Here is a 23,650-nt window from a genome sequence, read left to right on the forward strand (position 1 = left end):
CAGCCTAAGACTGTGTATCACTGTCTCTTAAAGAATTGGCCTCCCCCCCCCCCACCACCACCTTTAATTTGCTAATTAATATGACCTGGCACTTGTTTTGTAGTCACACATCGTATTGAAGTCAGCGTGAATGTGCATCAAAAGACTGCAAGATCAAACTCGATAGTAGTGTAGGAAATTCAAAACTTTGTTTCTGGGACAATTTTCTTAAATTATATTTTGCAAGAGAAGTCTGTAAAATGTATATATAGTAAAGACACTGGTGGTAAACCATAAAACGTACACCCTGACTGCTAGGATTTATTTTTGTATTCTTGGGATCTACCAAGTTTTTCAAAGGTTCTTCACTTTAAGGTAGAAGAATAAAAAGCTATAAAACTGGGTATGAAATAGCACCTCTTTTAATTAGAGCTTTCTGTGCTGCTACCAACTTAATACTAAACTGCAGCAGGTAAAATATAATATTGATATATACACACAAATAAATAAAATCTAGCTTTGGCCAGTCAACATCTAAAGCAGCAGTCAGATTTGGCTGTAGTCTGTCTAGTATATTACTCCCTAGTGAAAGCATGTTTCAGTAACTTTTATATAGAAGATGTCAAAATCAAATTTTAGGGGGAAAAACACATTTCAGCTCAGTGTTTTTTCCTTGGCTCCTTCAGAATTGTTGTTGCCCTCAATATCCTACTTGTAGCTGTACTAGCTAAGAGGCTACTCTTAGATTTTCACTTTATTTTAAGAGGCTAAACTAGGATGACTTTTCTTTCTAAGGTCACTATATTTTGAGGGATTGGGAGTGGGGATTCAAACACACAAAAGTGTGTAAGAAACATCATTTATATCTGTCAGTGCACCATTGTCCTTCAAAGACCGTTTTCAACAGAGCTTGACTGAAAATTGTTCAAACCTTCTGACCCTTATTACAACAGCAAATTGAGAGGTGTTAAACGCTCTCAAGATAGCTTTTAAAAGTAGGTGAAGTGCTATTGAAAGCCATGACTGTAGCAATCCCCCCATCTGGAGCACATCAGAAGGCTCAGCAAGCCCCTAAATCAGCCAAGTACTACGCCGTTCAGTTAAGTATCATTACAAATGTTGTCCGGCATGGAAGGAAATTCACAGCTTGTGTTCTTTCATCCACTTTGCACTTTCTGTGTAGTGGAAAGGATGCATTTTTTAAAAGTGTGTTTGCCCAAAGATTATTTTTTTTATAATGGTAATAAAACACTCCATTCCTAGCAGATAGATAGTAACTCAGTTATCAGCCTAATGAGTTAAAACTTAGGTGGTGTGTCTCATTGCCAAACTAATGTGTGACCCTCTTTAACTTAAAGTCTGGTTCAACTGTGAAAAGTGGCCATGTAAAAATGGCACCACCTTAATAAGTACACCGGTACCTCGATATAACGCGACCCGATATAACACACATTCAGATATAACACGGTAAAGCAGTGCTCCGGGGGGGCGGGGCTGCACACACCGGTGGATCAAAGCAAGTTCAATATAACGCGGTTTCACCTATAATGCGGTAAGATTTTTTGGCTCCCGAGGACAGCGTTATATCGAGGTAGAGGTGTATTCACTGTTTCACAGTGTGTATTCAAAGTCATGTCTGCTTGCTTCACTGACTAAAATAAGTTCTGTCACTACTTTTTGTTAAGATTAGCCCTGCAGAGCCAACAAAACAGTAGGGAATTAATTCTGTTATGGCTTACGCTTCATCAGAATTATTAACGAAGTTAAATTTCAAAACCTGTATTGCTGAAGGCATATGAGCCAGAAATAAGCCCAGCCCAACTTTCAGATCCCAAGTTGCGTTTGCAGGGCTGGCAGTAAAAAAAAACAAAAACAAAAAAGAACACTTCAGCTGTGAAGTGAGCATATGTAAAAATAGAGAAACCATCTGGATCCCCACCATGCAACTTTTTCAAAAGTAATTTTTAAGGGTAGAATTACCCTTCAATGCACAGTGCAGATGTACAATTTCAAGTGACTTCAATGTTTTTCTTTTAGCTAGCTTGTCTGTCTGTTAGCAATATTGTAGTCCTGCTAAAGTTGTTCCTGACTCTTTGCTTTCTTTCACGCTATTCCCCAACTTTTCAGCTTGGAAGCCTCTTTTCATATTACTGCTCAGCTGAAGTCACTCAGGCAATATGGGATGGATACCTACAACAAGCAGATCCATTTTTTATTTATTTCTTAATGTTAATCATCCTTGTCAATGCAAAGTGAGTACATAGTTGTTAATATGAATTCGTTGGTCTCACAGCTTTGTCCATATTTGGTGTTTATTTTTACTGACTTAATCCATGCTTGTGTTTCTACTATTTTCAGAGATGTTATTTTAACACAAGAATCAGACAGCAGAGAAGAAATGATAAGTACGTACTGCTCTTGTAATGCTGCTGCTAAAATAATCTTCCCCATTTGCCAGTCTGATTCCATCACTCCCTCAGCAAATCCCCTCACTAGCTGTTTCTTTTCATAGTGTTCCTGATTGTCACCTTCAAATCTCTGCATTGCAACACTGTTTCTGCCCATATTCTGCTTTCATATCTTCCTTCGTTCCCCCGTCACTTTTTGCATCCTACCCATTCTTTTCTTGCGTTTCCCTTTCCTTCTCCCACACTTGGCAGCATGCCTTTCTTCATGTGCTTGAAACAACCTCTCTATTCATGATCCAGTCCCCTCACTAACTCTTTCTCTTAGATGCTGTATGCACCCATTTTTGTGTTTGTTCTTTCCCCCTTGTCTTCATTTATATGAATTAGACTGTAGGCTCCTTGGGTAGGGATTGCATCTATTATATTTCTAAAGTTGGGTTCACGTCAATGAAAATGCTGGTCCATGAACTATTAAATCTAATTTTTTTTAAATAAATCCAGTAATACACAATAAAGTTGTTTTGGGTTATTTGCCATATTGGCATACACTGGTGAGTTGCACCCTTTCATCATGATGGATGGATAAGTGTCCAGTAGTCACTCAGAGTTTTTGGTGCTTTCCCTGGATCTTCCTGAGCTCTCTTTACTAGATGAAGTATTGATTGAGGATTAAACTCTAAATTTAGATAGAAATCCACTAAACATGAGCAATTCTGAGTTGAAGCTCAAACATCTAGCAAATAACATGCATGTGTGTGGTGTGTTTCTGAGGTTCAGAAACATTTAAGGGGATAACAAATATTTCCTGCATTTTCTGACTCCACCAGTCTGTAACTAATGAGATTTGACTAGCAGTCCCATCCCATCACTCAACAATACGGGCAGCTTAGGAAGCCACCACTATATTCACAAATGTACTGGTAAATACCACATATTTTGAATATGTAACTTCCAAAACAACTATGTTCCTGAATGAGAGGATAAATTAACAGGTTAGTTGAAAAAATTAATTGTGTTGTGCTCTATTAAAAATAGTATATTTTACTGTTTGAAAAGGCCACATGCAATGTTTTGTTTAAAATGTTTTAAGTATTAATTTCCGTATGTTGCATGTTACAGGATTCCTAGAAACTTCCCCAGCCAGTTTGGATATAGAAGATATAGAAGACCTTTTCTCTTTGGCACAATATTATTCTAGTAAAACTCCAGCTTCTTTCAGAAAGGTAATAGCCAAGCAGTTGAGGAAATTACTTTATAACTTGGTGATTTTTATGAACACTCAGCAATTCAGACAGGCCAAACTGAGACAGTAGTTCTCTGGCAGGGATCGGATAGCAATCTTGGGTGTAATTTTGAGAAAGTGAGCAGAAAATGCTATTGAGATGAAGGATAAACAGGGCTCTTAGTATAGGGGATAGTTCTGCACTTCCTACTGTCAAAAGTAGTCCCACTAACTCCAGTGCAACTAATAACTTGTAACTGGTACTTACTACTTTTGGCTTACTTGTGCTTTCTTCTGAGCATGGTGTACAAATGTTTTGTGGTAGACAAGTAATGGGGATAATCAAAGGGGCAGGATTTCCTTAACACCAACTTTTGTTTGCTGAGATGAAAAAATGTTTTTTTTTTAACCATGTTGACGCAACCGTAGTCATACAGGGCTGTCAAACGATTATTTTGACAAACTTGAATGTAAGGGAAGTCTGGCTGTTTTAATGGTTTTCAGAAATTCTCTGATGGAAAAACTCATGTGACCAAGATATGGCTGACTCTTATTTTTAACTAGTCTATAAAGTCCAATGTACACCTGTAACATTGTAGAAGTAACAATCTTAGATTGGAGTCTGATTTTTTTTTTAAAGTATAATAACTGCAATTAATGTTAAAGGTATTTTGTGTCTTACCATAATAGAACAACCACAGTCTCTTTGGCAGCAGCTTGTTGGGACTCAAGGATGACGACACAGACTTGAGCCAAGCTCTCTGTCTAGCAATTTCAGTATCTGAGATTCTTCAAGCAAATCAGCAACAAGGGGTCTGTAACTAGACGTACTACATTACTGTTTTCCAAAAGGAGAGGAGAAATCTTTTATTTCCCCATCTAGCTGAAATATTTTCTGGGAGCTGAAAATACAAGTTACTGTTTGCTGATTTAGAAATAATTTCGTGCCTTGAGATTCTAGCTTCCTTATAAAGGATTTCCTGGCCACAGTGCAGCCTTACTATGAGGGGCAATGATTTCCCCCCCCCACTCCCCAATAGCAGGCCTTTCATGGGAGATGAGGCGCCTAGTGTGACATTCCCTTAATTTGATTTCCTTAAATAGGGATGCAGATTTACAAACAAACAAAAACAAAACACACACTTGCACGCAAGTGTGCACACACACAATATTTCAGTGGAAGATCAACTCTTTACCTGTGACTAAAATACTGCTACAAAAGAATCCTGCCTTTGGGTTGTGAAATGTTAATTTGTGCAATAGTTTGTAAGACAAAAATACTAGCATGCAGAGACTTTACTCTCAATATTTTAGTATAATACATGGATAATGTTGTAGTTTGATGTAAGCCCAGTGTTTTGTCTTTAAAAAGGTACCTGCCTTTTTAATAACAGCTTTCTGGCCTCAATTCAGTAAAGCAGTGAACATATGCTTACGTTTATCCCTTTTGAACTAAGCACTTAATCATATGCTTAGCTTTAATTTTATATTGGTTCTGACTGCATTGTTATGTGCTATTAAGTAGGGGCTGCATTTCTTCCCAATGATGGGTAAAATGATTTCATTGTCATATAGCACTTGGAGTCTGTTGGAAATTAAAACTGCTATATTAATGTAAGATCGCTGTTGGGGCATTATTGGTGGTGTTGCTATACTGCTTTAGCTGGGCACTCCCACAATGAACATAGTTTTTTGATAACTAGTAAGTCACATCAGGAGACCCGTCCCTATAGCATAGGAGTCCTTACTAAAAAGAGATTGCATAATAAATCCATTTGAATGGTATGACTTTCCCAGTAATTATTTTAAACTTTAAATTAGTAAATCGCAACAGGTAAAATGTTTTTCTTTCAGGAAGGAGTAAGGTTCTTTGTAGTGGATTGTCGTCCTGCGGAACAATACAATGCTGGGCATTTATCAACAGCATTTCACCTAGACTCAGACTTGGTTAGTATGCTTTATGTTTTTGACAAAAGCTGTTCTTTAACTTCCTTAGTTAAAACAAAACTGAGAGAGAGATGTCTAGTTTCACAAACCATTGGTTCTCAAATTCTCGTCAATGGAGCACTTGGTGGTGGTCTTCAGTTTATACTCCCATGTTTCAGAAGTGAGCTTTTTCTAAAAGTCCTAGGTTTATTTGTTTTTTTTTAAAAGTCTCCACCCATTTTGCCCCAGATATTTTCCCCTGAAATGTTATATTGGCAAATAGTATTCCTTAAAACTTAGTGTATATTTTTATCTAAAACTAAATGTGTATTTACATTGTTGAGTTTACTGCCGGTAGCAGCCATCTTGCTGACAAATTTAATCTTTTGTGACACCAGGAGAAAGCCAACATAAGCAAAATCCTGGTGTCACAAAATTTCATCCTGCTTGGATGAGAACTCCAAATAATTTAGTAGGTGTCACTCTTCTTTGTCAGTACTAAAGCAAGACCACAGTGTGGCTTTATGGGGCACTGTGCTGCTGGCTCTCATGGTGCTATGAGAGAAGGTATGTTAGTCTTGGAGCTGATATCTATATTAAGTTACGTAGGTTATATAGGTTTCTTGCATTACAGCCAAACTTTCTTTAACATAAATTTATAAACCTATAGATACATCAAATACTTAAACTATAAGAAAAGATATATATACAAGCAAGCAGGTTAGTCCTATAAGCTACAGATGTAAAACTGAGATCCTGTTAACTTCGTTACAGATCCCACTGGAATTTCTGTACAAGTGTGGGTGTGAACTCTTATTACACATTTTTGTCTTCATAGAATCATAGAATCATAGATTATAGGACTGGAAGGGACCTCGAGAGGTCATCGAGTCCAGTCCCCTGCCCGCATGGCAGGACCAAATACTGTCTAGACCATCCCTGATAGACATTTATCTAACCTACTCTTAAATATCTCCAGAGACGGAGATTCCACAACCTCCCTAGGCAATTTGTTCCAGTGTTTAACCACCCTGACAGTTAGGAACTTTTTCCTAATGTCCAACCTAGACCTCCCTTGCTGCAGTTTAAACCCATTGTTTCTGGTTCTATCCTTGGAGGCTAAGGTGAACAAGTTCTCTCCCTCCTCCTCATGACACCCTTTTAGATACCTGAAAACTGCTATCATGTCCCCTCTCAGTCTTCTCTTCTCCAAACTAAACAAACCTAGTTCTTTCAGCCTTCCTTCATAGGTCATGTTCTCAAGACCTTTAATCATTCTTGTTGCTCTTCTTTGGACCCTTTCCAATTTCTCCATATCTTTTTTAAAATGCGGCGCCCAGAACTGGACACAATACTCCAGCTGAGGCCTAACCAGAGCAGAGTAGAGCGGAAGAATGACTTCTCGTGTCTTGCTCACAACACACCTGTTAATGCATCCCAGAATCATGTTTGCTTTTTTTGCAACAGCATCACACTGTTGACTCATATTTAGCTTGTGGTCCACTATAACCCCTAGATCCCTTTCTGCCATACTCCTTCCTAGACAGTCTTTTCCCATTCTGTATGTGTGAAATTGATTTTTCCTTCCTAAGTGGAGCACTTTGCATTTGTCTTTGTTAAACTTCATCCTGTTTAACTCAGACCATTTCTCCAATTTGTCCAGATCATTTTGAATTATGACCCTGTCCTCCAAAGTAGTTGCAATCCCTCCCAGTTTGGTATCATCCGCAAACTTAATAAGCGTACTTTCTATGCCAATATCTAAGTCGTTGATGAAGATATTGAACAGAGCCGGTCCCAAAACAGACCCCTGCGGAACCCCACTCGTTACGCCTTTCCAGCAGGATTGGGAACCATTAATAACAACTCTCTGAGTACGGTTATCCAGCCAGTTATGCACCCACCTTATAGTAGCCCCATCTAATTTGTATTTGCCTAGTTTATCGATAAGAATATCATGCGAGACCGTATCAAATGCCTTACTAAAGTCTAGGTATACCACATCCACCGCTTCACCCTTATCCACAAGGCTCGTTATTCTATCAAAGAAAGCTATCAGATTGGTTTGACATGATTTGTTCTTCACAAATCCATGCTGGCTGTTCCCTATCACCTTACCACCTTCCAAGTGTTTGCAGATGATTTCCTTAATTACTTGCTCCATTATCTTCCCTGGCACAGAAGTTAAACTAACTGGTCTGTAGTTACCTGGGTTGTTTTTATTTCCCTTTTTATAGATGGGCACTATATTTGCCCTTTTCCAGTCTTCTGGAATCTCTTCCGTCTCCCATGACTTTCCAAAGATAATAGCTAGAGGCTCAGATACCTCCTCTATTAGCTCCTTGAGTATTCTAGGATGCATTTCATCAGGCCCGGGTGACTTGCAGGCATCTAACTTTTCTAAGTGATTTTTAACTTGTTCTTTTTTTATTTTTATTTTATCCGCTAAACCTACCCCCTTCCCATTAGCATTCACTATGTTAGGCATTGCTTCAGACTTCTCGGTGAAGACCGAAACAAAGAAGTCATTAAGCATCTCTGCCATTTCCAAGTTTCCTGTTACTGTTTCTCCCTCTTCACTAAGCAGTGGGCCTACCCTGTCTTTGGTCTTCCTCTTGCTTTTTAATGTATTGATAAATTCTTGAAATTGTCTCTGCCATTTCGGTTGGGTGCCATAACATTATTCGCTTATTGTCTTAAACTGTCTTGTAGTGCAGTTGTTTCACCTCAGAGATAGCTGTTTTTGTTGCTCAGTGAATACCATATATGTAGCTCATAAAGTGCTTTTTGATAATTATTCATTCTGATCACAGAAGTGGGTGACTAGGCAACAAAATGGTAGATTAAATTTAATGTTGCCATGTGCAAAGTAATGTACATTGGCAAACTATCCCAACTATACATACAAAATGATGGGCTCTAAATTAGTGTTACCACTCAAGAAAGAGATCTTAGAGTGATCATGGATAGTTCTTTGACAACATCTGCTTAATGTGCTGCAAGAGTGGAAAAAAAAGCTAACAATGTTAGGAACCATTAGGAAAAGGATAGATAATGAAACATAAAATATCATAATGCCACTATATAAATCCATGATATGCCCACACCTTGAATACTGCGTGCAGTTCTGGTCATCCCGTCTCAAAAAAGATATATTAGCATTGGAAAAAGTACAGAGAAGAGCAACAAAAATGATTAGGGGTATGGAACAGCTTCCATACAAGGAGAGATGAAAAAGACTGGTACTGTTTAGCTTAGAAAAGAGACGACTAAGTGGGGATATGATAGGGGCCTCTAAAATCATGAAGGCTGTGGAGAAAGTGAATAGGGAAGTGTTTACCCCTTTGCCTAGCACAAGAATCAGGGGTCACCCAATTATATTTATAGGCAGCAGGTTTAAAACAAACATAAGGAAATACTTCTTCACTCAATGCACAGTCAATCTGTGGAATTTTTGGGATGTTGTGAAGGCCAAAATTATAACTGGGTTCAAAAAAGAATTAGATAAATTCATGGAAGGTATGTCCATCAGGGGCTATTAGCCAAGAGGATCAGGGACGCAACCCCATACTCTGGATGTCCCTAAACCTCAGACTGCCAGAAGCTGGGACTGAATGACAGAAGATGCATCATTTAATAATTGTCCTATTCTATTCATTCCCTCTAAAGCTTCTAGCACTGGCCACTGTAGGAAGACAGGATACTAGATGGCCCATTGGTCTGACCCTCGTATGGCCATTTTTATGTTGTTATGAGTGAAAGTTTTAATGTCCTTCATTTATATCACTAGTTTTCATGTTTCTGTAATATTGTTGTAATAATCAGAAGACAGTTACAACTGAATATTTAAATACAATTATTGTCTGTATAGTTAAGTTCTTTTTGCAAGTAAACCAATATTTATGTAGGAAAGAAACGTAATTTCTTTTTCCTCTTGATGCATGTGGATAACAACTCCATGAGCCTTAATGGAATGTTTGTGTTCATTGAGGTAGAAATAGGCCCCTTTAACTGCTTAATGTTATAAAATAATACGTTTTATTAATCAAAATTATGTCCTTCAAACTGCTGTCCTCCCTTTTCAATATACTGGACATATTAAAATTGTCAGGCATTTAAATGAGATATAAACTGGGATTAATTGCTGTAGTTTTACAGTTGACTGGCTATAATTGCCCTTACTTGAATAAATAAGACAAACTGTCATATAACTGATGAAAACATGTTCAATTAATAAAAATAGCCTGTTGCAGTTTTATTTGTGCGTGTGTGGGTACATTGTGGGGGATTTAATGTAAGAAGCAGTATGTCCAAACAATTGCTGATTGAAAATAAAAGCTATTCAGGTAACCTTAATGCATTTTATTCACATGTACCAAGTGCAATACTTTCACCGGGGGAGTAAGCATTTGACTCCATGTAATTTATATATGGCTTTAATGGCAGGAAGTAGTGGGGTTTAACCAGTAATTAATAATTACAGCATTTGGCTGTAAGAGGATCTTGGTTCTAATTTGGGTTGAACTACTGACTTGCTCTGTCACCTTGAGCAAGTTGTTAGATCTTTGTGCCTCATTATTCAGTCCAACCAGAAAACTGGATTAAAAAAAAATTTTTTTTCCTTAAAACCTGTTGTGTAAACTGAATTTTTTTAATGGACTTAATTAAGTGTCCCTTCTTAAGCCCCTACCCCTGGAAGGGGGAGAAAAGTGTCATTGGGTTTGGAAAGTCCACTTTTCTTCCCCTTTTTGACAGGCTGCTCATGTTGTTGTTGCTATGATAAATCTGACCTGTAATGTATTCTGGTCTGTAGTATAGAGGCTAACACAATTTTAGCTTTTGAAGTGTACTGAGAACCCTTTCATCCATCTGGATATCTTAAACCTGTCAGTTTGTTTCAGGAGCTCAGACAGTTATGAGGTGTTACACAAGTAGCTCTTCCCTACATCTCTCATCTCCTCTTGTCACATCTCCCTCACCCCTGTCTGCTCTTCTCAGCAGCCCTCAGGTACCAATGTAAAAGCAATTCAGAAATGCCTAAAATAGAGCCCAGCCTCGTTGTCCAATTTGTGTCCTTCTCAAACCCTTATTTTTTGTGTCTTTTTGTACATCATCCCACAAACATGGAAAATCCTCCTGATTCCAACTTGCTACCTTACCACCTTTTCATTCAAGTCCTCCTTTAAAAAAGATTCATTTTTTCTACTGTGTCAATAAGAATTGAGTTAATAAAAACCAAAAATATTCTGAGGGTTTTTTTCTCAGAAAGTCTTCTGTGTGTGTCTTTGTTAGCTAATATGACCTCTGGGACACAGACAGTCTTTAATTTGCCTTGTAAAGTGCTGAGCACACAGTGCTTAGTGAATAACAAATAAATGAGAGCCCTGATGCGTGTGTGTGTGTGTGTGTGTGCGCGTGCGCTGACAAGTTGTATGCAAAGTAAATAGTTAACATTCTGTTTTTTATTCTTTAGATGCTCCAGAACCCATCAGAGTTTGCACTGTCTGTAAAATCCTTGTTAGAAGCACAGAAGCAATCCATTGAATCTGGCTCCATAGCTAGTGGGGAGCACCTCTGTTTCATGGGAAGTGGCAGGGAAGAGGAGGACATGTATATGAACATGGTGTTGGCACACTTTTTACAGGTACAACTAGGATATTGGAATTATTGTTTGAACAACTGAAATTACGTTCTTTCACATATCGGTAAACAGTGACAAAATAGACTTTCTTTACACATTAGCTGTTCTTATAACTACACATGGTTTTGAGCAGTCATTTAACGACAACCAAAATTAGTTGTTCACTTCAACCCAGATCTTGCCTTCCTTTAAACAAACACACAGTAGTGTATCTTGGCATCAGAAAAATCCAGCAAGGGTGCACTTGCACAGTTCTCGCCATATTATTCTATGGCAAGGTAAGATTCGTTCTTGCCCTTCCCTCATGCTCTTTCTTCTCCTCCCCTGGGAAGATACCTGGGATCCATCAGAGAGCTAAGGACATAGATATGGAGGTTATGCCTCCACCCGGTCTGACTTAGCCCTCCAGGATCCCTGGCTTAACTGGAACCACACTGTCAGAGTTCCTTCTCTACAGTCTGCTTCTAGGCTCTTATAAGGGTTAGAGTCATATCTCAAGAAGCTCTGGAGGAAAGTTTAATGCAGTCTGAAGTTGCAGTATCTTACCTGAGCATTCCCCATAGAAATCCTCCAAAGCTATTGCTACCAGTGCTGTGATTTCACAGCTACCCTGGAGCCAGTCTGTAGAGATTCAGATAAGTGATGTGGGTTTTTTGGAATAATGATATGGTTTGGAATAGCATTTAGGGATTATAAATTTGTGTTGCAATAATGCTTCAGAATGGCTGTAACTGTACCATCTCCAGTTCTCTGTAAAAGCTGTGCATCGTGAGCTTCACTACGGTCATTCATACTTTCATTACATCCTGGCTAAAATGATTGTAATTAACTCATACTTAATTTTCTTTTTAATTGATTCAGAAGCTGCCACAATTACAAAATTTTACTCCTGTAAAGAACATTTGTAATGCCAGCCTTTTGCAGTCTGCCATGAATTCAATTCAAAGTGTAGCTGATGGCATCTTCAGAAATCAAATTCCAAGGGAAATGAGTTCTCTCTCCTACATCTTTCCAAAACTATTACATCTGAATACATAGTGACCTTAATTTCTTTTGGTGTCTTAGGGGAGTGCCAAATGGAAGGTTTTTCCATTACTCAGTTCACTTTAACAATTTTGACTTCCCTTTATACCAGCTTTTCTTTTTGGATTTTTCCTCCACCTCATCCCCCATTGTTGGTGAGTGTGGCTGACTTTTCTGGGCCATCTCTTTTTTAATGTAGGTATTGTTTTAATTTATAGAGTGACTTAGATTCTTGAAGATGGAATTTACACAAGCTGAGATGTAATAAACATTTGTTTAAAAAGCTTTTCAGAACCATGCCATTAGGTAAAAATAAAATAATGATTGGCCTTCATGGAGTCAGTTATGCGTTGTGATAGCTGTGAAAACCATATATGGTACATACTAGGGCATTACAATGAAGAAAAGGGAGCTGACTGCAACTTTGTGATGTGGAGGAAAGTCGAAAAGCAAGCAACAAAAATATGTATGATCTGGTACTTGCAGCATGCTTCTCTGCAGAATCAGGGCCTGAGTATCCCAAATACTAAACACTCACATATGCTTAATTTTACTCCATGAGTAGTCCTATTGGTTTCAATAAGAGTATTCCAATGATTAAAGGTAAGCACCTGTATAAGCTTCTGCAGGAATAAGGCATTAGACCATAACTTTATCACTCTCATTTTTAAAAATAAGACTTCCTTGGTTCAAATTCATCCAGTAAAGTATGCTAAGTATATGTCACACCCTTGGGGTAGGGACCCTGTTTTTCTGCCTTAAATTTGAAAATCCATGAGTGCCACAAATATGATTTCCAGTGTTTTTCTTGTTGCAGAAAAACAAGGAATATGTAAGCATTGCCAAAGGCGGATTCATGGGTAAGCTTTTGATTTTATAATGCCTTTTACATTCACTCTTGGCCTGACAAAGCTTTGAATGTGTTTTTTTTAATGCTGTTGGGATTACTGTTGGTAGTTGTTTGGCAATCAGTTAAATGGATGGCAAACATAGTTGATTCACTAGCTTTTTGTCATGTGCTGTTTGAACACTGTGCAATTGCATGTTCATTCTTGATTAGCTTTACGACTGTCACAGTGTATCCTGAATTCAGAATTAATCATGAATGGCTGGGAAACTTCCCTCCCAATGGCTTTATCCTCCCTAGTGTTGTTTCTATGTATGTTAAAACAACTACAATGTTTCCTAATAATACTTGTTAACAGTACTGTAATTCTTCACTACTTTGTTTTCTTAAGCATCAGTAACTAGGTTCCCGATGCTGCAATTTACAATGCATGGGTAGGCCACAATTGAAGTCAGTGAGGCTCTGCGTAAATGTAGGGGTCCGCTCATGTGCTAAATTGTAAGATCAGGACCTAATAGCTTCTACTTTGACTAATAGCACTATTTTGACACACTCTCCGTCTGTTCAAAAATGAAGCTGCCAATTAGTTCCTGGTGCTTCTATGTTTTACGTAATTTTTTTTCTGTCTTTTATTTCATTACAAAAAGTTTGTGTAGAGGCTCTGTAGTATTGAAAGGAGAAAGCAATAGCAGGAGTAGCATTTGAACTTATTTGCGTTTTTGTAAATCACCTAGAGTAAATGTTGACATCAGCAGTCTGAAGTGAGACATGATCAAATGACTCATTCAAATGTGGCTCCGAACTTCTTTTAAAAATGCCCTTTCTAACAGCACTCCAGCAGCACTTAGCAGACATCAATGTGGAAGGACCCGAAAATGGATATGGCCACTGGATTGCTAGTACCTCAGGCTCAAGAAGTAGCATAAACTCCTCTGTTGATGTAAGTGTATTTATAGATCAGGCTGTACATTTGAAAATGACAAGAAGTAGTGATATTTTTATGTGTGTTCTGTAGTGCCTTTCTATTCTATAAACTCAAAGTGCATGTTTTGATTAATTTAGGCCCCAATCTTGCAATTGGATCTGTGTGGAGATTCTTGCACTTGTGTGGCACCTGTGCATATCTGATAGAAGGATTTGAGCCATAATTTATTGCTCTGTCCAATAGATGTAGATAAGATGGATCCTAGATGGCCTAAATGTACCCTTCTCTTACCTCAAGTCTACCCTGCAGAGTGTATTGGTACAAATTATAATTGTTCTTAGCTGTATATTTAATTGCAGATTATAACTATCTTATATCCTGTTGGAAGTAGCCTGAGGTCATCTTGTCTTAGGCTTGGTCTACACTACCCCCTAATTCGAACTAAGGTACGCAACTTCAGCTACGTGAATAACGTAGCTGAAGTCGAAGTACCTTAGTTCGAACTTACCTTGATCCACACTCGGCAGGCAGGCTCCCCCGTCGACTCCGCGGTACTCCTCTCGCCGAGCTGGAGTACCGCAGTCGACGGCGAGCACTTCCGGGTTCGACTTATCGCGTCCAGACTAGACGCGATAAGTCGAACCCAGAAGTTCGATTTCCAGCCGTCGAACTAGCGGGTAAGTGTAGCCAAGGCCTTAGAAGAGAGAATCTTTAGAGGAAATCTCACATTGGTTGCATTTCAATAAAATATATGGAATAGATACCATTCTTAGATCTTCCTCATTTTGGGGTATATACAATACGTAAGGCTGAAGATGGGATGATAAGAAATCCTTTTGGAATTTCAAGAAATCTTCCCAAATGTGTAGAAGAACTCAACCAGTTATTTACCAAGTCAGTGGCTGGTCCTTCCAAAACTGTTTCATAATCCCACATCAGGTCTATTACATATCTAATGCCACTTATTTCAGAAAGTGAGGTTGTTCAGGTTTAATGGGTTAGTGAAAGCCAGTGGCAACATGACTTCAGCATGAGGTTGACCAGCCATCTCCAAGAAATGGTGCACTGGGAGGCTAAATTCTCCTTTATACCTGCATCTGAGGGATCCATAGGGTATGGAAGCCATGCTTTCATGGCACTTCTAATTCCTTCCTTACTTGGCATATTCCAAGAAACACATTCCCTGAATCTTCTGTGCCCTTTCTAGTGGTAGATAGAATATGGCTTTTAATTTTTATATACATTTACATTTTTACGTGGTTAGAACTGTTTCCTCTCAGTGGATTTTCAGAGCATGGTTCTAAGTAATGGAGCTTGGTAGCTTATTTTTTAAATGGTCTTTACTTTAGTCCTGTATGGCTGCCGTTCTTTTTAAATCCTATTTCCATGATAAACAATATTAATTGTCTATAGAACTTTCCTGTAAACAGTAGCAAGTGATCATGCTCAGTATGTTGTAGCTTTCCATTCTTAACAAATTACTGATAGTAAAAATGTTGTGTTACAATTAATTCTTAGAGCACTTACTTTTACAGGGTGATTCTCCTAATGGTTCAAGTGATGGAAAAGGAGTCAAGTCCTTGGTAAATAAAATGACTGTTGCTTTGAAGACTAAATCTGTGAATGTGAAAGAAAAAGTTATTAGTTTTATTGAAAATACATCAACTCCTGTGGACAGGTGGGTTATTTATATGTGATTGTGATTATCAGTGATGAATGCCTCCCCATTTCAACTGGATGTTTTTGCAAGTATGAAGATTAGACTAAATAATAAGAATCAAGAGAAGATACCTTTCAGTTTATCAGCCTTTGAGTGTGTTTTATTTGTCTTCTCTTCCCTCCCCCACTCCTTTTTTGGAATTTCCTTCACCAGCATTTGCAATATATCATCGTCTTAAAGCGTGACTAGACATGTTTCTTTGTTGTAAACTTATTAAAGGCATTTAGAATGGGTTTTTCAAAAGTGTGTGTTAGACTCCCATTGACTTCAGTATGAGCAGAGTTAAATCAACACTGAATACTCTTGAAAATCCCACCCTAAATCTTTATCTTAAAGAGTTTTGCTCATTTCACATGCATTTGCTTAAAGGTGAGGAGCTGAAACAAAGAGAAATATAAAAAGTACTTGTCCTGACTTCATGGCTTGAACTCAGAACTGAGATTCATGAACTCCTGGATTCTAAGCACAGTTCTAGCACAGTTCTAGCATAGACTTCCCCTTTCAGCTAGAGAGGTTTTCAGAGTCTTGTTTTCCCAACAATAAAACAGAACCCCTTGTGAAATCAATATTCCTGTGACAGTTTTAGTTGTAAAGTACATTTAAAGTTGAAGATCTGTTTTCTAAATATTTATTATGAATCAGTCTAAATTTGGTAGCCTATTTTACAACTCTTCTTAAAAATTACTATAAGTCTTAATAGTTGCAAGGTTGTGAAAGACGGATGCTATTGAGTGCCCTTTACAGCACTGAGATATATTTACCTGTTAGTGGGGCTCAGGATGGCTGCTATAGTGAACAATGGTTCTCAAATCCTCACCTACTTAATTTTTAGTCCAACTAAAAGGATTGTTTGCAGCTTGGTTTCTCTGGTGCAATGATGCAATTACCACTTACAGCATGGTTTAGGGCAGAAGTATCTTGTAATAAAAATACCTTTTGTTTCTGTTGCACCAAGCATTCAAATAAGGCTCATAAATCACATCTAATGTAGAAATGCCTCTTTAAAAGAATTTCTTCTAAGCTTTCTGTGGTCCCTGGCTAGGTCTGCTGAAATATTGTTGGGTTTGAGGATATGTAGGGGGAAATTGCTGATACAGAGCACTCATTTTTTTATACTAGGTTTTTTATTTTTTGTAATTATTTTGTTCTGTCCTCTGCCCCAATTTGCTATAGAATGTCTTTCAATCTTCCCTGGCCAGACAGAGCAAGCATGGAGCGGTAAGCCAATGAGTAGACCAATCGGATTAAAAACACCTTTGTGCTTTTTAGCATGACTTCACAATGTTTCTAAGCATTGGTCACACTGACATCTCTGAAATTCCATATATCAACTTTAAAAAGCTATGCTTCGTTTCAAACTGTTAACTTTTTCAAGTGCTATTCTGCAGGTAGGGGAAGAAAAGGGCTATATTTGCAGTGCTTGCTTATTCTCTTGGCTTTTATTCAGTCTTTAAGTTTCCTTCCTCTTTATTTTAAACTTTTTTTTTAAATTAAGTCACTTCAGTTTTGCATTTCATTAATTATTTGTTGTAGGGAAAGGCGGCAGAAGCCTTTATTTAGCAGGCTTCGATTTTGAGCTTCAGAAGGAGAGACTTCAGCTTCAAAGGAGACGTATTACAAGCTGTTCAAAAAGTATCTTTAGAGCTCAGGGTGGTCTAAGACTCTTAAAGTTCTCTTGGAATTTTGTCAGCAAATTTAAAACTACTGCATGGTGGGTGAGGTAATATCTTATTGGACCAACTTCTGTTGGTGAGCAAGACGAGCTTTTGAGCTTTCACAGAACTCTTCTTCAGGTTAGCTGGAAATCTTCTCTCTCTCACCAACAGAAGTTGGTCCAATAAAAAATATTACCTCACCCACCTTCTCTCTCTGCGTATTCCAAGCACATTCTTAGCATGTGGTGATGGAATATGCAGGTCAGAATGGAGATGGTCACACCAGCAAACAGAGCCAGAAAAACGGGCATACATCTCAACTGTCCCTCATTTCATTCCCAGAGTTAACTGTGTTCCACACAAATTTAGTATCCCTTCACTTTTAATGTTAAAATTATTTACATCAGAAATAATCATGAAACTGTGGTTTATAAAAAGTTACATATGCGAAACGAAGGAATCCACAGCATTTTTGCACGAAAAATACTTTGGTCTCCCTAATTTTTGGGCCTTCGTCACACATTGCATCCCACATTTGAGTCTTGGCAGGTTGCGGTGTATGGAAGTGAGTGCTGAAAAAGTCATAGATTTTTTTTTTTTTTTTTTTAAATATCAGTTTTATTTTTAAGGATTTTGATTCACTTTTTTCTAGTAGATTTGCCCATTCTCTGAGAATGGGGGAACATCATGCTGGCTATGCTAGGTCACCCAGCATTACTAGAGAAGGGAGATGGTATAGGGTGAGCAAAAACAATAGTTAGTGTTAAGGGTATCCTTGTAGTCCTTGGAAAGAAACAGAAATGTCCCAGTAAAACTGAGACATACGGTTATTTCAGGATTTATAAAGCTACTTTAAAAAAAACAAACATAAAAACCTCTTAGGAAACATTAACATTAAACTATAAAATTGTTTCTTTGCAGCTTTTTAGTGTTGTACTTAGGGTGATTTATAACTGACAGACCATCCTGCCTTTTGTTTGTTATGAAGAAATATTGCTGCATTGAGTTTGCACTTGTCCCTTAAAGGAATATTGCTCCTCTACATTCAAATCATCTTTTTTTCCCCCTGGAAAGTTGTACTGACAATATTAACTAGTTAGAACCCAGGATAAATTAATGTACTAAGACTAGGCTTTTCTTAAAATTCCAGCTGTATAAAGTGGAAAGAAACTTTTTTGTCTCATTGATTCAGTCGTGGTAATTGTGTCTTTACTAGCAAAAACAGTCTGATTTTTGCAGGTTATCAACTGAATGGAATTAGATTAAATGAGATACCTGTACCACAAACTGGTCTCATTTAGTGCTGTTTAACAGTAATTCCTGTAGAATTTCCCATTTCTAGTTTAATGTGGTGCAAAATTTTATATGGTAGGCCTTTCTTTTTTGCTTTGGCTAACCTTACTCTGTTAATGCAAATATGACCTCTTTTAAACCCTAGCTATGAATTTCAATTAACACTATAAATATATAATCTTATTAAACATAACCTCCTCTTACCAAATCAGTAATCTACAGTTTTCTTCCTCATTCTCTCTTTTTTCTTAAAATTCCATATGCACAAAAGTCTAGCTAAATAATAAAATAGAATCACTGCCCTCTTGGATTGTCAGTGTCATTGATGCTTATTGTCTTAAGTCACTAATGAGCACATTTTTATATTGCTTTTTTTGTATAGCATATTTGTTTTTCCTCAATTAACAATTAGTTTTTCCATGTTCTTTCTCATTCAGTAACTTCTAATCATATAGTCCTAGAAGATATAGCAAGTTGTTAGACTTTCACGGATAGATAAATATCACCTTTCTTCGATATAGTACTAAAGGCACAGGTACCCTCTTGGACCCAGTTCAATAGATGTACGTAAATTATTGTGCATCAATATATTGGCTCAAAACAGGAACAGAGCTTTATAGACGTTTAACTGAAGCAGATTTGTTTCCTTTTTGTATCTACGCAGTGTTATCCTTTCGGGAAAATCTCTCCGAGAGTGACCCTCTTGCCAGTCCAGCGAACTGTCAAATGTACTTCTTTATATTCTCCATATTTTCCCTCCACCCCAATTTACAATCCTTCCAGAGCCATACAGAATGTTAAAATGTAATTCAGACAAACACTAGAGTGCTCTGCTGGGTATTTCAAAGCACCTCCTTAAGTGGTTTGGAATTTTAGTATGTTTTTGCCGTTTGAGAGAACGGTTAGAAGTTGTATGTAAGATGCAGGACTACCTGGTTTTCAGTTACAGTGCTTAAAAGTGTTCAGTCTGGCAAATAACCCCATGATCTGCTTTTACTAATCTGGTGCTTTCTGGGCCACTCCCAGCTTTCTTGCAGTAGACTTTGAGACTGTGGATTCTTCTCTGGTTGCACAGATACAGTCACATTTTGCTATTGCATGCTGCTATAGGAAATGTTGTACCATTGGATCTGAAAATATTTTTTTCTCTCCCCCCTGCCCTCTTCCCATGCCAACAGACATGTTAGCAGCAGTGACAGATTGGGAAAACCCTACCGTGGTGTAAAACCGGTATTCAGCATTGGAGACGAAGAAGAATATGATACTGGTACAGTAGGAAACTCTATTCTTATTTGAAGTCCCCTTAATTTAGACACATGCCATGACCTCTTTTCTATTTGACCGTCACAGAGTACCACTGTTGTCTATCAATAACTTCAAATTAAATATTTTCTATTTACAAAAATATTTTTAAATAATTATTCTTACTATTGATCAGATTAGAGGGGCTTAATGATCAAGCAAGAACAGGGCCCCATTGTGCTGGGCATTGTACAAACACAGAATAGTAGACAAACTCTACCCTGAAGAGTGGTTTTCCCCCTCTCCTCCTTTAACTGCCAACTCTGCAAATTCACCTTGGGGATCTGACAGTCAAACTGCATTCTCTTTTTCACTCATTGTTATAAAGGTCTTGCAAGCCCACATCTGTCATCACTTACACCCATGCAACCCTGTTAACCTCCACTGAGGTTAAACACTTTGGCCTGCAGTACCTTTTATTACTGGTGATAATGAGCAAGAAGAAAAAAATCCAATTTGATTGTCAGATCCTAGGTTGTCTGCTTGGCTGGCAGTTAGGCTGTGTGTATACTGCTCTGCAGTTTGGACTAGGAGGGTGTCAATAGGAGTGCACACCAGAGTGCTGTGCTGTAACTCCTCTGCATGGACACTGCAGTCACAAACCAAAAGGTTTATAGTTCACATAAATGGCTGTTCAACCAGGACTACGTGCTCCTTAGATGTGTACCGACTGTATCACTGATTGTCATTGAGTGCTGTAATCACATAGCTGCCGTCAGGATGGGCCCAAGTTTTTCCACTGTCAGTTCAGTAAATTCTGTCAGTGTGTTCTTGTACCCCAGAAAAATCTCTTTCCACACTTATATTTGCAAACAACTTGTGAAAGTTTTCTGCCATTTCCATTTGAGGATGTGATGTTACCAACTAGGGTGTATACAGTGGATATGATCAGGTAATTTAGGTCCACAATAAGGCTTTGTCTATAGTACTTATGTATTTTTTAATAAAATGTATTTAACAATGAGCTTTTTGGATTTTTTTAAATGTAACATTCTTTTTTAAAACAAATACTGCAGTATGAGAAAAACCAACATTGCACAAATATATTGTGCTAGTGCAGAAGAACAAAAAAAGTGAAACTATTTTCAGTGCCGTTACACTGAATTTACAACGGTGTAATTGAGAGCAGAATTTGTCCCATGGCTTCTAACTTCAATGTCCCTTCTTAAACAATTACCTTTTTAGATGTGGATGTGCATAGCTACAACTCTAAATTGCCTTGAAATAAATATTCTAACTAGAGCATGCAAAAATAGCTTTGAAAAAGGAGTAATTAAAAGAATGGAGGTGAGAACGCAAATGTGGATGCAAGATGGTTGGATTTAGTAGGTAATGGTCTCCTTGCACTTTTGTGGTTTACACCAAACGTACTGTTTGGAATTCTTCAGTGTTCTAATTGGGATATGAAACTTGCTTATTTTTATTTTTAATAAGCAATAACATTGTAAACATTGAAGAGTTGTCAAATGTTCTGTCTGTGTAAAAGTCAATTTTTCCTCTTCCATATAGATGAAATTGATAGTTCCTCGATGTCGGATGATGACCGAAAAGAGGTAGTCAACATCCACACATGGATAAATAAACCAGATGTGAAGCATCATTTCCCCTGTAATGAAGTGAAAGAAAATGGACACATGTTTCCTAGGTACTAAAGTACTGTCTATTCTTAAGAGTATGAAAAGCTATATGAAAAAGCTAGTAGTGGTGGTAAATTGTGTCTGGATATTGTCTATAATGACCAATAAGTGTCTGAGCCACTAAGTAAATAAGAACTGTAGTATTTATTATTTGTATTGTCACAGTGCCTAGGAGCCCTAGTCATTATGCTAGGTGCTGTACAAATATGCTCCTTGAGTATTTCTACAGCATGTGTACAGAATTTTACTGCTATGATTACAATAGAAAGAATAGTACTAACTCCTTTGCAAAACAAGTTGTTTCGAAAATACTCTCAATAAGTTTGGGTTTATTTTCAGCATCGGGGCCCCAAACATCCAAGTGTGGCTGCACTCTGTCCTTGTCAATATCCATGCAAGAATGTATTGCAAAAGCACTTCTACCTCTAAATCAGGACACAATTGCAGTGACCTTTTTATCTGGTCATTAGGAGGTACTGGAGCATGATGCATAGTGCATCGTCCCTTAGCTGACCCAAAGAGTATAACTGTAGGGACTTAACAAACTTGGGCTGTAGTGTAAAGCATGATGTCCTTTGCTCAAAACACTAAGTTGCTTAAAGTTGTGTTTTGCTCTTATTTAGAGAGACAGACAGAAAACTATTTTATATTTTTATTAAAAAGAATCTGATGGAAGATAAAACTCTAGAATGTGACCAACAATTTGACCAGAGACTGCAGTCAATGTTTCTCTGTTGCATTTTATCATACCGTAGTTCCAAAGAACTATACATTTAAATCACTGGAAAACCTTATCCAGGAAAAAAACCAACACGCTTTTCAAAATTTTTTACCTAGGATGATAAAGCCCAAAAGCTGCAAATACTTATGCATGTGTGTAGGATGCAGGATCAGGACCTGTGAGTTGGCTCCATGTTAGCTATTAGTTCCTGAGAGACTGTGCAGTGTCAGTGTTCATTGACAAACTATATGGTTTTGCTATGTGCTATTGTTTGACTTCAGAAGCGCTTGCATTTCAGTTCTGAGAGAAGTTTGTAAAGTGTTTAGGAATGCTGAATTAAATATGCTGCATAAATATAAAACTGTTGGAATTTGAAAACTGTATATTAGGTAGCTCATAGTCTGTTATCTTTAATGTTAAACTTTCTGTATCTTTGACCCTTACTCCATTTGATGGTAATTTCTTTCTCTTTTTAAAGTCATCTCTTAGTAACTGCAACACACATGTACTGTTTGAGGGAGATTCCATCACGAAGGGGATTGGCTTACATACAGTCTCGTCAGGCGCTAAACTCTGTAGTTAAAATTACATCCAAGAAGAAACACCCAGAACTAATCACCTTTAAATATGGAAACAGCAGTACTTCGGGCATAGAAATTTTGGCAGTTGAAAGGTAAGAATGTTTCTCAAATACGAACTGATCACAAAACAAAGGGTCTCATCCTGCAAGGTAGAGTGTGCCACTACGTCCTTTGATATCAGTGGATATCAGAGGCACTTGGCATTTCCAGTATCAGGCCCAAAGCTAACACTTTGTTTTTAATAGCTGTAATGTCCTGAGATGAATCAGGATACACAGCAGATCTGCAGTGTCTCTCAAGGAATATTGAGTTTGTGGATTTTAGAAAAAACAAAAAGTACTTATTGTAGCCTGATCGGTCTAATAATTTGTAAGATCAGTCATGTAGAGAAATATGTCTCCTTCTCCACCCGTACCTCTGTATAAATGCCTGTGAAATAGTTTTTAAGTTAGCTTTTTATTTTTGAGAGAACTCCTTTTGGTAACCATTTTACTGGAAAGTGTCCTCTTAGTAATGGGTCCATGTAAGAGGTTATATGTAAGTTTCTATCCTGCTACAAGAGCCCCAAATGTATCATCTGGAAAGGCACCAGACATTCTTCATCACTAAGATTTTGATGTTGGTTTATCATTTTGGGAGAGGGCAGGGAGGGGATAGCCTCCAAAGCAAGAGAAGTATTTTGGGCTTTGGGCTTGCTCCTTTTTTTCCACTACAATGTGTATATGTATATGTATATGTATATATGTATATGTATATATATAGGGGAGAGA

The 23,650-nt window shown here is 37.7% G+C and overlaps 1 protein-coding gene across 4 annotated transcripts in view; it reads left to right on the top strand.

The window, feature by feature from the left end:
• Window positions 1–23,650, top strand: part of TBC1D23 (TBC1 domain family member 23) — a 50,662-nt gene that overhangs the window by 24,089 nt on the left and 2,923 nt on the right. For 3 of the 4 annotated variants that reach the window (XM_005283537.5, XM_065587628.1, XM_065587632.1), the window contains 13 exons: window positions 2,107–2,231; window positions 2,338–2,384; window positions 3,507–3,610; window positions 4,300–4,422; window positions 5,464–5,556; window positions 11,009–11,179; window positions 13,017–13,059; window positions 13,877–13,986; window positions 15,507–15,649; window positions 16,865–16,909; window positions 19,818–19,906; window positions 21,451–21,586; window positions 22,778–22,972. In XM_005283537.5, the coding sequence (XP_005283594.1) occupies window positions 2,107–2,231; window positions 2,338–2,384; window positions 3,507–3,610; window positions 4,300–4,422; window positions 5,464–5,556; window positions 11,009–11,179; window positions 13,017–13,059; window positions 13,877–13,986; window positions 15,507–15,649; window positions 16,865–16,909; window positions 19,818–19,906; window positions 21,451–21,586; window positions 22,778–22,972 (1,424 nt within the window). The remainder of the gene's footprint in view (window positions 1–2,106; window positions 2,232–2,337; window positions 2,385–3,506; window positions 3,611–4,299; window positions 4,423–5,463; window positions 5,557–11,008; window positions 11,180–13,016; window positions 13,060–13,876; window positions 13,987–15,506; window positions 15,650–16,864; window positions 16,910–19,817; window positions 19,907–21,450; window positions 21,587–22,777; window positions 22,973–23,650) is intronic. The other variant, XM_005283539.5, reaches the window with a different exon arrangement.

Source organism: Chrysemys picta, chromosome 1, assembly GCF_011386835.1.
Source record: "Chrysemys picta bellii isolate R12L10 chromosome 1, ASM1138683v2, whole genome shotgun sequence".
Classification (NCBI taxonomy): domain Eukaryota; kingdom Metazoa; phylum Chordata; order Testudines; family Emydidae; genus Chrysemys; species Chrysemys picta.